The sequence below is a fragment of the Physella acuta genome, unplaced genomic scaffold (assembly GCF_028476545.2).
Source record: "Physella acuta isolate Inbredline_101_S28 unplaced genomic scaffold, ASM2847654v3 ptg001000l, whole genome shotgun sequence".
NCBI classification, from domain to species: Eukaryota; Metazoa; Mollusca; class Gastropoda; family Physidae; genus Physella; species Physella acuta.
The window spans coordinates 126212-140396 of NW_026732517.1; the positions used below are offsets into that span (position 1 = coordinate 126212).

Below are 14185 nucleotides of genomic sequence, written 5' to 3' on the forward strand. Positions count from 1 at the left end.
AACATTGGCACTACAACATTGGGCCAACAATGGCACTAAAACACTGGGCCAACAATGGCACTACAACATTTGGCCAACAATGGCACTACAACATTGGGCCAACAATGGCACTACAACATTGGGCCAACAATGGCACTACAACATTGGGCCAACAATGGCACTACAACGTTGGGCCAACAATGGCACTACAAAATTGGGCCAACAATGGCACTACAACATTGGGCCAACAATGGCACTACAACGTTAGGCCAACAACAGAAAGCTTCTCCAATTTTGTCAAGCTGGCAATTTTCAAATTTTTGGAAATTAGTGGTCAATAAATGTACATTAGATTTGAAAAATAATGTCAATGAATATGAGCATTATAGTAATATAAAACAACAATATGTGACTAGTACATTTTTCTCTTTACAGAGAATATTTTAATTTTTTTATCTTTATCCAACAAAACTTCCTCAATGTCAAACTGTTGAGACAGCATGCTGAGAAAGTTTGTGTCCCTGTCGTATCGTATCCTACATGATAGAAGAATTAAAACTTTGCCACTGGAAGAAAGAGAATTAATAGTCCTCAGCAAATCTTGAAATGTGTCTTCAATATAGATGATATCTGCTCCTAAAATAACATCCAAATCACTAAACCTCTGAGCGTCCACCTCTTCTGTCCAGTCTAAAACTTGAGCTGATATTTTCCATGATTTGTTGACTGTGTTTTTTTCAATGGTTGCTGATAAATGGTTCATAGCTACATCTCTCTCAGTGACCACAACTTCAGCACCTAGAATAAACAAAAAAAGTGAACACATATAGCATCAGCTGTTAAAGGGTTAACCTCAACCACTAAAGAGGAAAACTTGGGGGTAAATGTTACCTAAAGCAGCTGCTACCAGTCCTGTTAGCCCTGTTCCTGCCCCCAGCTCTAAAACTTTCTTCCCCTCTACCAAATGTTGATTTTTAGAGAGGTACTCTGCAAGAACTATTGCCTGTGGAACACAGAATGTATCAAATACATATTTACCATTCCATTGCATCAAAATATAACTATTAATTAAAAGTAGGTAATAATAGTTTAATGTAATATACTTTTAATAAGTAGCCTAAAAAACAGCTACTTAAAATAATTTAACACAACATTTAATAGCACTCTCATTTAGTTTCTAAAGAAATTAATGTTTGCAAGCCATATAAGGCAGGTTGAAAATTCTTAAAATAATCTAGTCCCATTTGATTTTACATTTATTTCTCTCACTGAGTCCTATACATCTGCTTCCATAAAAACTTACACAAGGGCATAAGAACACATTTATACTACATGAAGGAGTGGGGTGGTGGTTTATTTTATTATATAGGCTAAAGGGTGGCTCACAGCAGTGTTTTATAACCCTGCCTTTAAGATAATCTCACTCACCGAATCCCACACTACTGCTGCCACTCCAAGACCTTGCCAATCTTGTTCTATCAAGAAGTCTTGGTCAGCAATTTTGAAGTGGCGGCTTGATTTTTCATGAGGTAAAATGTTTTTTTCTTCATAAGGAACAATTGCTAAAGAAGTTGTGATCCCTTGGCCTTGTAAAGCCATCTGATTTGTATCTTCCAGCACCTTTCACCAGTCTGATCCTAAGGAGAACAATATATTTTAAAAAATTAAGTTATAAGTGGTTTGGAAAAACCTGTCGTTGTGTTTTATACAACGAGCTTTTTTATACTCATGGTCTTTCACTGGTGGCAGAAAGCTCTAACCAGTCAAATCAAGTTTGGAAATTGCTCCAAAAAACAAAGCCTCAAAACCACTAGGCCACACCATCCCATATAAACTGCCTACTCAGCGAGAAGAAAATACTATTAAGTAATATAGCCATGCTAACACCATATTTGTAATTGTATGTAGGAAAGCAAGTTTCATATTTTGCACACCCTTGTTAATTGTACATGATACAATTCATAACAGGAAAAATTGTTTCACCTGTTTTTATTCCACTATTGCAATGTTTAGAAACAAAATAGTAATTTAAGTTGCAACAAAAATTGTTTTTGTGTTCATGACAGACTCCAGTTTCATCAGATTCAGCTGAGTAGCTATGAAGATGACACACACACAACAAAAGCAAAACCTGGGTTGAAATTTTAAAAATAATTATCTCTTAATTAAACAACGTGATTGGGTTACATCAGCCTAATTCTATGAATTTGTTTAATAAGTGTGATTAATAAATGAGCTAAATAAGTTGTAAATTATTGCTCATGTTTAGAACAACTGGTTATTCAACTCACAAATCACTGATTTTGGTGAGTTGATTAGAACATTTCAGGGTAGGTTTCTCCAAAAAAAATGTTTTCTTTTTAATTTCACAAGGGCGGAGCCCCAGGAGGGTGCGGTATATAAAAAAAAAGTCGGATGCGGTTCAACACCGTTCATCCGAGTGCCATGAAACTTTGGAGAGTAAATGAGAACACTCACGATTAGATTGCGAAAAAAATTGTGATGGGTAGCGCCCGGGAGGGTGCGATTTTCATCAGTACACGGTTTGGCGCCCAGAGTTCCAGAGCGGGTATGTAAGCACTCGGCATCCTTTAATCGGGCGTCCTACATAACGGGTAAGGGGTACTACTATACTCAGCTGCAAAACTGTAACAGGCGCAGCCGCCGGCACCTCGTCGGTTGCACGACCTGAAGAGCCCCGGGCTCACCTGCGAGCAATGTGGTGCCTATGTTCGTTTAAAAAAAAGGCTTTATGCTAAAGACACGATGGACAACATTAATTGTTGGCTTAATCGAATCAGGACCGCCCTTACGCGCGCCAGCAGCGGCCGATTCAGGGCCCCGGGCTTAGCCGTGAGCACCAAGGCGCCTACTTTCATGTACGATACAATGGGTTTCTATAGTCGCTCTCTAAATCAAATCAGGCGCGTTATCTGGCGTCTCTGCTGGTGCAATTTGGCTACCCTGCGAGCACTACGCGCCTACGTTAGTTTTAAGGAGCACCCAACAATATTGATAATGTGGCACACAGCATTCGATAATTAAACCGAGCTAGGGGCTATTCGTGGTGTCCTGCGATAGTGGAATTGGGTTCACGAGTGCGTTACTTTCCATCCTCGACACTTAGGCGTTGAGTGATGAACGGTGATATTACGGTGAGTGATTAACTTACACCCAAGGCTTTCATACAGCACGCGATGGGGGTGGGCGGTAGTGTAGGTAAACCCGTGTCTCAATAAATATGATCCAAGCGCAGGCATTGTTTATATTTAAATAACTCAGTTTAAGAAAACAAGGAAGTACATTGAAAAATGGAGCAACTAAATATTCTAATAGAATAACGAGTGTTTATTGTTTATATTTATTACTGTATCGTTCATTACCGAGTGTTGCAGACTAACATTTTCATGAGTTTTAAAAAATAAAATAAAATAATTATTACTATTTGTGCATTGAGCTGAAGAGCCGCACCTTGACATCAAAAGAGCTGCATGCGGCTCGAGAGCCGCAGGTTGCCAACCCCTAGTCTATGGGGCACGTGAAGTATAGTTCACTTGTTTTCTCGCCATATGAAGAGAAAGTGTGGTCAGCACTATGCCCAGCCGCCTTTACTTTCCCTAACGTAAGTTAGGCAGTAGGTACCCATTAGAGTTGGGTGGTCTCAGGGACGGTCTACTGACTTGAACCCGGATTCGAACTCGAGACTTACGGGTCAGCAGTCCAGCTCTCTACTGCTAGACCACTCCGTCCGTAATGAATAGTAATTATTAAATTTAAAATTAAGACTAACTCTTAACTCAGTAGACCTTAAGTACTAGACTAGTAGACTAATATAATATAAAAATAGACTAATATTAAAAAAACTTTAAAACTTACAACTTGCTTCATTTTTTATTATTAATAATATTAATAATATTATTTTATTAAGTTAATATTTATCATATAATTCTAGATTTAGATCTGAAATAGAGAAGTCTCATTTCTCAATTGGTCAACAAAGCTACTCTCTGGTCTACTGTCCTCGTAGTGACGTAGTTTGTAGACAAGACACTTCAGTCACTCAGTGACTTTTTTAGTAAAGTTCAGTCAGCAGTCAGTGACAATGAGTATTGAGTGACAGGACTCCTACAATTCCTAGTCCTACGGACACGATGATTAATCTTGCTAGTCTAGACTTAGATTAGATTTCAAGCTAGGCAAGACTCACAAGTCTAGTCAAGATCTAGACTCTCTCTAGGTCTAAATAAATAAGTCTAGTGTGGAAGTGCTCGGTTGAAAATAAGGCATTGAAACGAATCAGTTTTGTATTGGATGGCAACACACATAGCCCTAAAAAAAAACCTTCGCATTTTAATACTCAAGTTCGAATTTTAAGTTTTAATTAAATTCAAAATACTTTGCTGTATACTATTATTAAGTAGTTAAGTAGATCTAGATTCTAGATGCCCTTAAGACTAAATATAGATCTAGAAATCCTTCATTTAGAGTTCGTTTCTTAAATGCCATTTGTCTGATACTTCTTACAATGATCAGAACGTGTAATGAGCTTTAGCACATTACCATTGAATCTAGAGATTCCAGATTTTAAAATTTTATCTGTGCTTGGCTAACTTTCAGAATTGCCACAGCAGTACATCTGAGCATTTTTTACAAGCTTTTATTTAACTTGCTCCCTCTGACTGTCTGTCTGTCTGTCTGTCTGTCTGTCTGTCTGTCTGTCTGTCTGTCTGTCTGTATGTATGTATGTATGTATGTATGTATGTATGTATGTATGTATGTATGTATGTATGTATGTCGTGCTTCAAAACAGCCGAGCTAAATTCAGATCACTGCTAACTGACCGATTCGTTTTAAACTTGGTCAAGACCCGATGACAATCTGGCTTCAAATTTGACTTAATAGAATGCCTAATTAGTTTTTATGAATTAATTAAAATTTTCGATTGTACGTGCAATAGTTATTATTCCTACAACTTTATTGTATTAAAAAAATTTAAGTAACCTACTGAAAAAATTCATAAAAAACGTTTTCATAAGGAGCTTTTATTTAATAATGCACTAAAAAGTAGAAAACAAATAATTTTTCTTTAAATATATAATAATAAACTACTATTTAAATAACTACAAAGAAAAGCCTGGGTCACTGTATTATCTATTGGATACCTTTACTAATGTTTAGGAAGAAGAAAGTCTACCGCCCCCCCCCCCGAACAAGATGAAATTTATATAGTAAATATATACTTTTACTAGTGTCCGCCGACCGCCCCCCCCCCAATATCAAGTGCCCCCCCCCCCCCGGAGAAAAAAAGTCTGGAAGAAACACTGGTTAGATTGCATTGTCTTCATGTCTTGACCCACATGCCAACTTTGAATCGTATCAATTAGTTAGAAGAGCCCGAAATTTCGCTTGGGCGTTTCGACCTAGACATATTGACGACTGACGACAGACAGAGGAAGCAAGTTAAATAAAAGCTTGTAAAAAAATAATAATTTCATAACAAGCTTTTATGTATTATGTGGCCTCCCCCAAACTTTCTCGAATATTCTTAGAATACGCTATTTAGTATTTAATCAATTTTTACCTACTTAAACTTTTTAAAATAGTTTAGTTTAGAACGTCGTAGAAAAGATAATTTTGCACCAAGTGAACAGCAAACAATTCGTGTATAATAGTGCGGAATATTACTACTTTATAAATTCATATGCGTTTTAAAAAAAATCGGAAATAGTGTAAAGTACTACTTGACCGAAGGCAGAAAAATAGATCTCTTACTCAATGGCGTAGTCAGGAGGGGGGGGGATTAGGGGGGGTCATAACCCCCCCCCCCCCCATAGACCCCTCGGTATATATATAAAAAGTATGAGTGGGCGCAAATCGAAAGTTTAAGGGGGGTGCAAATCGAAAGTTTGGGGGGGGGGGGGTGCAAATCGAAAGTTTGAGGGGAGGGGTGCAAATCGAAAGTTTGAAGGGGGGGGGGTACAAATCGAAAGTTTGTCCCCGGGTAAAAATTGGAACCACCCCCCCCCCCTTGAGACGATCCTGGCTACGCCACTGCTCTTACTTATATTTGAAATTTCGTTTATCTATCTGAAACAGTACTCAAGTAAATGACTTTTGAAAAACCAAAAGTAGAATAAGTTCCTCCTCTTGTTCCTGTTACCGGAAATCGCTGAAAAGTTGATACAGAACTACACATTTGATGTAATCCTTATAATATATATGAAATTCCATAGCTGTAACGGTACTCAAGTTATGTGTTCACAGACATACACACACAGACATACGGACAAAATTGCATGCATCTCCCCGAAGAGATGCATGGAAGAAACTCTGGTAAACTTAAGAAACCAAACAGGGTAGGGCCTCTTATGCGACAGTTTAGGATAACCGTTCTGCAACCGAAGTTGCTAGGGCAACTTGTCTCTTCATCTAAAGTCCCCGGGAGCTCTGAAGATTTCTATTCTCTTTCTATTCATTGTATGCTGTGGCAAAACGTAGACATATAGGCTATATGATTTAAAAAACAAACAAACAAAAAACAAGTAATTTAAAAAAGTCTAGTGACAATTTTAGCGCAATTTCCTTATGTTATCTAAAAATAGCTCTGTCGTAGCGTAAATCAAGAGCAGGGTTAGTAAAACCATTGGTTAGTTATTAAAACGTTTTTTATTAATATTTTTTTTCAGTATTTTACATGTTTTATTTACAATAGAGTAACATGACTAAAAACCATTGCGCGCCTAGCTACCGAACGTGATGTCGCAGCCATTGAACGTGATGGCGCAGCTATTGAACGTGATGACGCGTGTGGTGTGGTTGCATAAAATGCCTACTAATTCGGTCCAAATTTTAATAAATTCAAAATTATTTTTTTGACCAAACGAAAGGATATTTTTGAAAACTTTCTTCGGCAATATTGTTCTAAATATGGCAGGAATCGATTGGTACATGTTTCAAGTCGCTAAGTGGTCTGGTTGCCGAGATATGGGCCAAAAACTGCATTTTTTCGAGGTTTTTTGGCTTTTCCAGGAAATCCATGAAAGAAACCCGGAATTTTTTACAAGCTTTTATTTAACTCACTTCCTCTGTCGTCAGTCGTCAGTCTAGACGGAAACGCAGGAGTGAAAATTCAGACAGTTCTACTTGACCGACACGATTCACAGTTGGCACGTGGGTCAAGACATGAAGACAATGCAATCTGAATCTAAATTTGACTTAATTGGATGCCTAATTAATTTTTTATGAATTAATTAAAATTTGGACCGAATTAGTAGGCATGTCTAGCCAACCACACCACATGCGTCATCACCCTTAATAGCTGCGCCATCACGTAATGGCTGCGTTCAAAAACCATTGCGCGCATACTGAACGTGATGTTCAGTAGGCGCGCAATGGTTTTTAGTCATGTAACTCTATTGTAAATAAAACATGTAAAGTACTGAAAAAAAAAATTCATAAAAAACGTTTTAATAACAAGCTTTTATGTAATGATGCACTAAAAAGTAGAAAATAAATTATAGACTACTATTTAAATAACTATAAAGAAAAGCGTGGGTGTCTTCCTTAACATTAGTAAAGGTATCCAATAGATACTAAAGTGACCCACGCTTTTCTTTATAGTTATTTAAATAGTAGTCTATAATTTATTTTCTACTTTTTAGTGCATCATTACATAAAAGCTTGTTATTAAAACGTTTTTTATGAATTTTTTATGGCCTATGTTCATCCTCGTAACTTGCTTAACATAATTGTTTTTGTAACTAGTCATCGATATTGCTTCGTTGAGGAGGAGATACGACTTAAAGCTGCGGACACACATCCATACATTCATCCATCCATCCAGAAATGACGGGTTAATAAACGCAATTCTCCAGAATGGAAATTGCGCTAAAAAAACAACAGAAATTGCAAACATTCAATTAATGGTTTATTTTTAATACAATATTCACCTTAATTCTATTTCCCTTATTTTAACAGTGCAGCATAATTAAAACAATTATTCACGGCTTTTAGTATGCATGTAAAAAAAAAAAATTTGAAAAAAAAAAAAACTTGGTAAATCTGTAAATCTAAACTAAGGGAATGAAGCAGGATTTCCTATGAGTTTGTAGCCCTTATATTCAGTTTTATTAACATAATTATATACATGCCTAGAACTATATCTTAATTTTACACAAGGGAAACAACTAAAACACTACATCTCAGTCCTGGTTTCAGTCCATTTGTCTGGAAGATGTGCATTGTTTCTTTCAGGCATCTTTCTGGGCAGGGAGGGAGGGGGGTTGTAACTCTCACAAAAGAAAAAAAATATATAATTTATTTAAAAAGTATAAACTTTAGTCTCCAACCCCCCCCCCCCCACCCACTTTGGGTATGTCTGAAAGAGAGATGTGGTAATAGTTTTAATAAATATACATATATATTGAAAATGAACATTTTGTACAAGTACTAAAACCTTCGCATTCAAGTTGATAAGTATACACAATTTCAGTTAACTGGCTGCTGTTATAATCCAAGGTAACTGTTAAGTCACTGAATGTGGCCAACATTACTTAAAGCAATATGCACAGTGTCACCCTGTTTGTTTATATACTGTCTTAGGACAGTCATTTTTTTTTAAATTTAAGCTCCACCTGAACACACACAAATAGGAAACTTATACATTTATATGGTCATATACACATACATAGCATTTATATATAATGTGAAAGACTGAACAAATTTAAAAAAATATTCCTCTTTCGCCATTACTGTATAAAAATTTAAAATATCAGGATAATAACAGTTTGATTAAGTAAAATCATTATTCACACCTTATATCCTAGTTGTGGGCTACATAGATGAATCACAACTTCTCTGTTGACTCGAAGTTTTGTCCTGCATTTACAAAAATTTATTTTTAACTTTTAAATTTATGTTGTATCTCTTTTTTGCCTTAAAGTCTTTATAAATATATCTTAGCCTAACAGTTCATTTTAAATTTATTTTAAAATCCAAATAATAATTATACAGCCAACTGGTAATCTGAAAATTCTTTTGTTTCAGTTTGTTTCTTCTACTTAATTTGATTTCATCCTATTTCAGTTGTACTTTTTAATTATTCATAATCATTCAGGTCAGCTTTCACTTTCCCCTCCACCCCATGTTTCATAGTCATAATGCTTTTGGTTTTCTGTTTTCTCCTTCAGCTTTTTTCTTTCCAGTTCTACAGTTGAGATGCCATCTTGGCTGTTGGAGTCTGACCTTTGAACCTGGGGTGATGACTCACTTAATTCAATGCCATCCGGTATTATCTGACTTAAAGATTGCTAGAAAAAAAATTTATAAGTAAGTACTGTTAATTATCATAAAGTTGATAAAATAGTTATTAATTTTTTTTTTAAATTTAACATGTATTTTATAAGATGTAACAAGATAAAAATATTGATATTCTTTCCATAAAATTGTTAGAATTATTACAAAAAATAATATCATTTAATCATTTTTTAATTATTTTGTAAAAAATCATTAGACATTTTTTTGTGTGGCTATTCTAGTTGGTAGTGAAAAAAAAAGGGGGGGGGGGTGCTTTACATCTCAGTGCAACAAATATTTCTACACTGACCTATCAGATCACAAATACTGATTGGCTATAGGTGTTCGTAAACAAATGCTTATGACAAATACTTAAAATAAGGTGGCCAGACAAAATATCAAACAAATTCCTGTGGCAAATTTTAAAGCAACAGTCAATAGAAAAAGATATCAAGGCCCGTAAATGGGGATGGATTGGACATACGTTACGAAGAGAAAAAGAAAATATCGCAAAACATGCTATGGACTAGAATCCCTAAGGAAAAAGGAAAGTGGGCCGGCCAAAGAAAACATGGAAAAGAACAGTTGAGGAAGAGGCAAAAACAGCTGGTCTCATATGGGCACAGATTAAGGGAGCAGCCCAAAACAGAGTCAGCTGGAAATGTGTAGTTGCAGCCCTTTGCTCCCCAGGGGCCACAAAGGAATGATGATGATGATCTATCAGATCAGCAGTCACTTCTACTGACCACCACAAGTTCTTCTCAATGTTTGTTTACATACAGTAACAAAAGATGGAGAAAAGCCAAACAGTAAAACTTACTGGTAATGCCCTCCCTTTGGTTTCGATTGGTAACAGTAAACAACAAATGCTGCAGAGAAAACACAGAACTCCATACACCCAGATTGCTGAAGCAATAGATGTAGATAACAAAACCTGGAAAAAAAAGTTTTCTTTTTTACAAAAAAAGTTTTCTTTTTTACAAAAAAAGTTTTCTTTTTTACAAAAAAAGTTTTCTTTTTACAAAAAAAGTTTTCTTTTTTACAAAAAAAGTTTTCCTTTTTACAATAAAAAAATTTGAAAATAACAAAAACTTAGTAACTAATAATGTATACATTAAAAAAAATTCTTTACATTTTTATTTTTATTTAGTACACAAACATTTCTGAATTTGTAACCTTTAATTGTCAGCATGATTGTTTTGTGTACCACTTACTTGTGCTATAAAAGGTGTTATCATGGCACCCAGCCTAGCAATGGCTGATGCCACGCCCATGCCTAATGTTCGGATAGATGTTGGATATAGCTGGAAACAATTTAAAAATATTAACTGGAATTGTTCTAGTTTAGCAAGCGAATAATAATTTTAACATTAGAATTAAAACATGAACATGAAGTTTATAATGATTTGAAGAATTATAGAATTATTATAGGCTTAAATCACAGTGAATATTATTGATACAATTTTTGTTATATGGCATCTTAATAATTACCTCTGATGAATAAATGTATGTGAAATAGAAGGTAGCTGAGCCAAAACCTCTGACAAAGAACAGTAACATGGTCAGAACTCCTAAACTGACTTTGAGTTGAACTAGAACAAAGAAGAAACCAGTTCCAAAATAGCAGATGGCGCCCGTGTATCGCCTTCCAATTTTGTCCATTAGAATAAAATTTATGGGCAAGCCTGTGAAATATTCAGTTATTTTTAATTACAACAAGAAAACAGTTTCATTTACAATGCTAAGCAATTGTAAAAATTGTATCAGCAAAAATTAACAAAAGAAACAACAGAAAATAAATAATATAATGTAATAAAATACACAAAATATGTAATTGTAAAAGTATCAAATGAAAAACAACTTACTGATTAATTCTCCTAAGGAGGAGAGCAGCATTGTTGTGTAGTCATCAGAGGTTAGGTATGAACACTTACAATGAGAAGTTTCTAGAGATAAAAAACAAGTTAACACAAAAGTATCAGTTATTAATATTGTATCTGTTGCTACCATTATTGAATAAATGGAATAAAATAAATTGAATATCTTCTAATGCGATGTTGTGTAAATTTGTGGCATGACATAAAAATACAAAAATCTGTGGGTAGGTTAGTTGTTGGACCGGTTAGCTGTCTAAGCCTGCTGTGTGGAGTGAATAGAAAAGGATTATGTAAGGACAGGTGGATACATAATGGAACTTCTCAGTTGTGAATCTTGTTGAAGTTCATGGTGCTGAGGTAGTATAGTTCAACACTTTGATTAGTCTACTGCCATTACTTTCACCCAGATTTGGGTAGACTCATTAATCATTAAAAGCCTTTAAATTTATGATTCATTTAGTTTTGTAGCGACCGTGAACTTACTCTCTTCATTTCTGATTCTCAAAATTTCTGTACTTGCAAGTAACACGCCGTAGTATGTGAAGGCTATACCAAACCATAGCATCCACAGCTGTAGGGTGGAGCGCAGGTACTCCCGACTGAACAGGTCTCTCAACCGACCCAAGGGAATCTGGATAGAAGTGGTAGGGCTTAATTTATTGAATGGTTAGCTGAGTTTATGTTTACCAACACTGGGACAATTGTTCATTTTATTTTATTTTATTGAAACACAACAACAAACTAAAGAACCTACACTAAGTATTTTATGACTGTAAGCTCTATGCCATAATATTTCAATGCCTCCCCACAAAATCATATTTAAGTAAGCTAACAGAAATGTTAATTAAAATCTATTGTCATGTCAAATTCATATTTATATTGTACATGTAGGTCAATTGTGTTAAAAATCATCACATCCTTACTATGTTGAAGCTATGCAGTGGTTTGATAGTAAGTGTGTTTAAATTGTCTTTCACTTATAACTTGTGTAACTTACTTTTATCTGTGTAAAATAAAATCCTAAATGATTTTTTAAAAATGTATGGGTTCCTAAGTACCCAAAAAGTACATACATTCAGAGGCGTAGCGACATTCTCCAGCACCAGAGGCGAACTATAAATTTTATTCCCACTCTTAATAATATATAGTAGCTCAAGTGTGAAAAAATGCTATAGGCCCTACAGTAAAATTATGGTAATTAACTAAAAATCCATAATGTATGTAGATCTAGATTTTATACAGTCAATAGCAGTCAAACACAAAACTTACATTACAAGATTGTACTAACTTTCCTTCTGGTAGTTTGCTTTTATTTATTTTTGCTGCCTCCTTTAGAATGGTAAGTGCATTATCAATATAACCTGCAGCTGCAAGAAATCTGGCAGATTCTGGTATAAACTGTTAGTAAAAATAAATAATTCAATGTCAGGGTTTGCTATTTAAAGCTAAAACTAAAATATCAGCTAATTATGCTGCACTTCCAAAACTTACCTATTTTAAAATTTAGAATTGTAAAGAAAGTCATCTTTCCATTACTAATTCAGCCCATATTTAAAATATTTTTTATTTATTACCTGGCTAAGAACGAAATTTATTTTATCCCAAAAATACAAAATTTATGAAGGAAGGATAACTGAAGCTAGATGTAAGCACCACCCCAGATTACCATATGGCAGTGAGATTTTAAAAAAAGTATTTTGTAACTAAAACTCCCAATTTATTTTAACTGAGTTTTTAATAGTCACTATTGTCATTATAAAAAATAATAAAACAATACAAACATCTACTGGCCCTACTTTTTAACAGTGTTAAAAGTTAATTGAATATACACATAATATACCAAAATAAAACAACTCTTTAGCTTGTCTTATGGTAGTTTCACATGCAATGTATGTTGGACTCAAACTTACAAGCAGCCCGACACAGCAGACGAGAGCTGGGATTGCCGAGATGGCCAACAGCCACCTCCAGCCCAGGGACGGGACCACCACCATGGCCAGGCTAATCTCAAACACAGACCCCAGCGTCCAAAATATCTGGCAATAAGTATCAATTCTTTAATTTAATGCCATTTTAAAAAGAATAGCAGACAACTATAAACTATAATTTTTTTTTTTAAAGTCTAACTAAATTAAACAATTGGTGAAATGAAAATTGTGTGCAATAGGTAATAATTGTGAGTGATATGGCCATACATTGTTTTTAAAAAAATATATTTAATTGACGTTTAAAAATAAAAGCGACTTTGCCATACAAACCAATAACATGCAGCTGCAGTCATACGCAGTGTGAATTTTGGTGGCTTTGGTATAGACTAGCATTTTCTAATTATCTCCCATGTAACACGAAGCATATATTCAAGGGAAACTACTTTGAATTCTCATTGTCAACAAGAGAATACAAATATGGTGTGGAGAATACAATATTATTTTATTGCTAATTATCTGTACTTATGGTAATTGCACTAATTGCATTAATCAATTAATGTCGAACATTAAGAAATTATATGAATTCGCACAACCACACACGCACACACCGACATGTGAAGACGTTCTACCATGGGGAAGTGGTCGGGGTAATATATAGTGTATATTGTGTAAACGCACTAAGCATCTTGGGTAAGAGCATCGCACAATATTACCTGTTGAGCTACAGGTAAATATCTATGCTGAACTCACCGTTCCAAAGACGAGTAGCTTGGCTCGGTATTTTGATGGGACGTATTCTGCATTCAGTGAGAACCTAGAAGATAGTTATTTGTGTTGTTACATACTAAATAGAATAAAACAACGTGCTAACGTAATTTAAAAACAAAAAACAATGAATAAACATTGCATTAACCTAATTTGAAAAAAAACTATCTGTATAAAACATAATTTATCAAAATTAAGGAAAGTGGGGTCGGCGTGGTCGAGTCGGCAAAAGCTCATAGTTGCTAAACCGAAAAGTCTCGAGTTCGAACCCTTTGGCAGATGAGGCTCGTTAGCTGGGGACAGCCACTCTTCTAGGAGAGACAACTCCAAAATCAAACAACT

The 14185-nt window shown here is 35.0% G+C and overlaps 2 protein-coding genes across 8 annotated transcripts in view; both read right to left on the reverse strand.

Moving 5' to 3' along the window:
- Positions 1-376: 376 nt before the first annotated feature.
- On the reverse strand, positions 377-4649 carry LOC131954453 (protein N-lysine methyltransferase METTL21A). 4 transcript variants are annotated; one of them, XM_059318138.1, is made up of 5 exons: positions 4187-4291; positions 1963-2075; positions 1408-1616; positions 871-982; positions 377-777 (listed from the first exon to the last, which is right to left on the reverse strand). In XM_059318138.1, the coding sequence occupies exons 3-5, from the start codon at positions 1576-1578 to the stop codon at positions 392-394; spliced, it is 669 nt and encodes a 222-aa protein (XP_059174121.1). In that variant the 5' UTR covers positions 1579-1616; positions 1963-2075; positions 4187-4291; the 3' UTR covers positions 377-391. The 4 variants fall into 4 exon arrangements, with proteins under 4 accessions (XP_059174121.1, XP_059174120.1, XP_059174123.1 ...); XM_059318137.1 differs by having other exon boundaries at positions 1963-2110; XM_059318140.1 differs by lacking the exons at positions 1963-2075; positions 4187-4291 and adding an exon at positions 4540-4649.
- Positions 4650-7893: 3244 nt separating this feature from the next.
- Positions 7894-14185, reverse strand: part of LOC131954454 (putative transporter SVOPL) — a 32934-nt gene continuing 26642 nt past the window's right edge. For 3 of the 4 annotated variants that reach the window (XM_059318142.1, XM_059318141.1, XM_059318143.1), the window contains exons 6-14: positions 13829-13892; positions 13061-13186; positions 12420-12548; positions 11634-11781; positions 11139-11219; positions 10765-10958; positions 10488-10577; positions 10094-10207; positions 7894-9287 (exon numbers count right to left, since the gene is read on the reverse strand). In XM_059318142.1, coding sequence (XP_059174125.1) covers positions 9096-9287; positions 10094-10207; positions 10488-10577; positions 10765-10958; positions 11139-11219; positions 11634-11781; positions 12420-12548; positions 13061-13186; positions 13829-13892 — 1138 coding nt within the window. In that variant the 3' untranslated portion in view covers positions 7894-9095. The remainder of the gene's footprint in view (positions 9288-10093; positions 10208-10487; positions 10578-10764; positions 10959-11138; positions 11220-11633; positions 11782-12419; positions 12549-13060; positions 13187-13828; positions 13893-14185) is intronic. The other variant, XM_059318144.1, reaches the window with a different exon arrangement.

Excerpts from the sequence above, each read along its gene's own strand:
- LOC131954453 (XM_059318140.1), bottom strand. The coding sequence starts at position 1,578 with ATGGCTTTACAAGGCCAAGGGATCACAACTTCTTTAGCAATTGTTCCT. Across the intron at positions 983-1,407 it reads CAGCAGTAGTGTGGGATTCG|GCAATAGTTCTTGCAGAGTA; the intron begins GTGAGTGAGATT and ends TGTGTTCCACAG. Across the intron at positions 778-870 it reads ACTGGTAGCAGCTGCTTTAG|GTGCTGAAGTTGTGGTCACT; the intron begins GTAACATTTACC and ends TGTTTATTCTAG.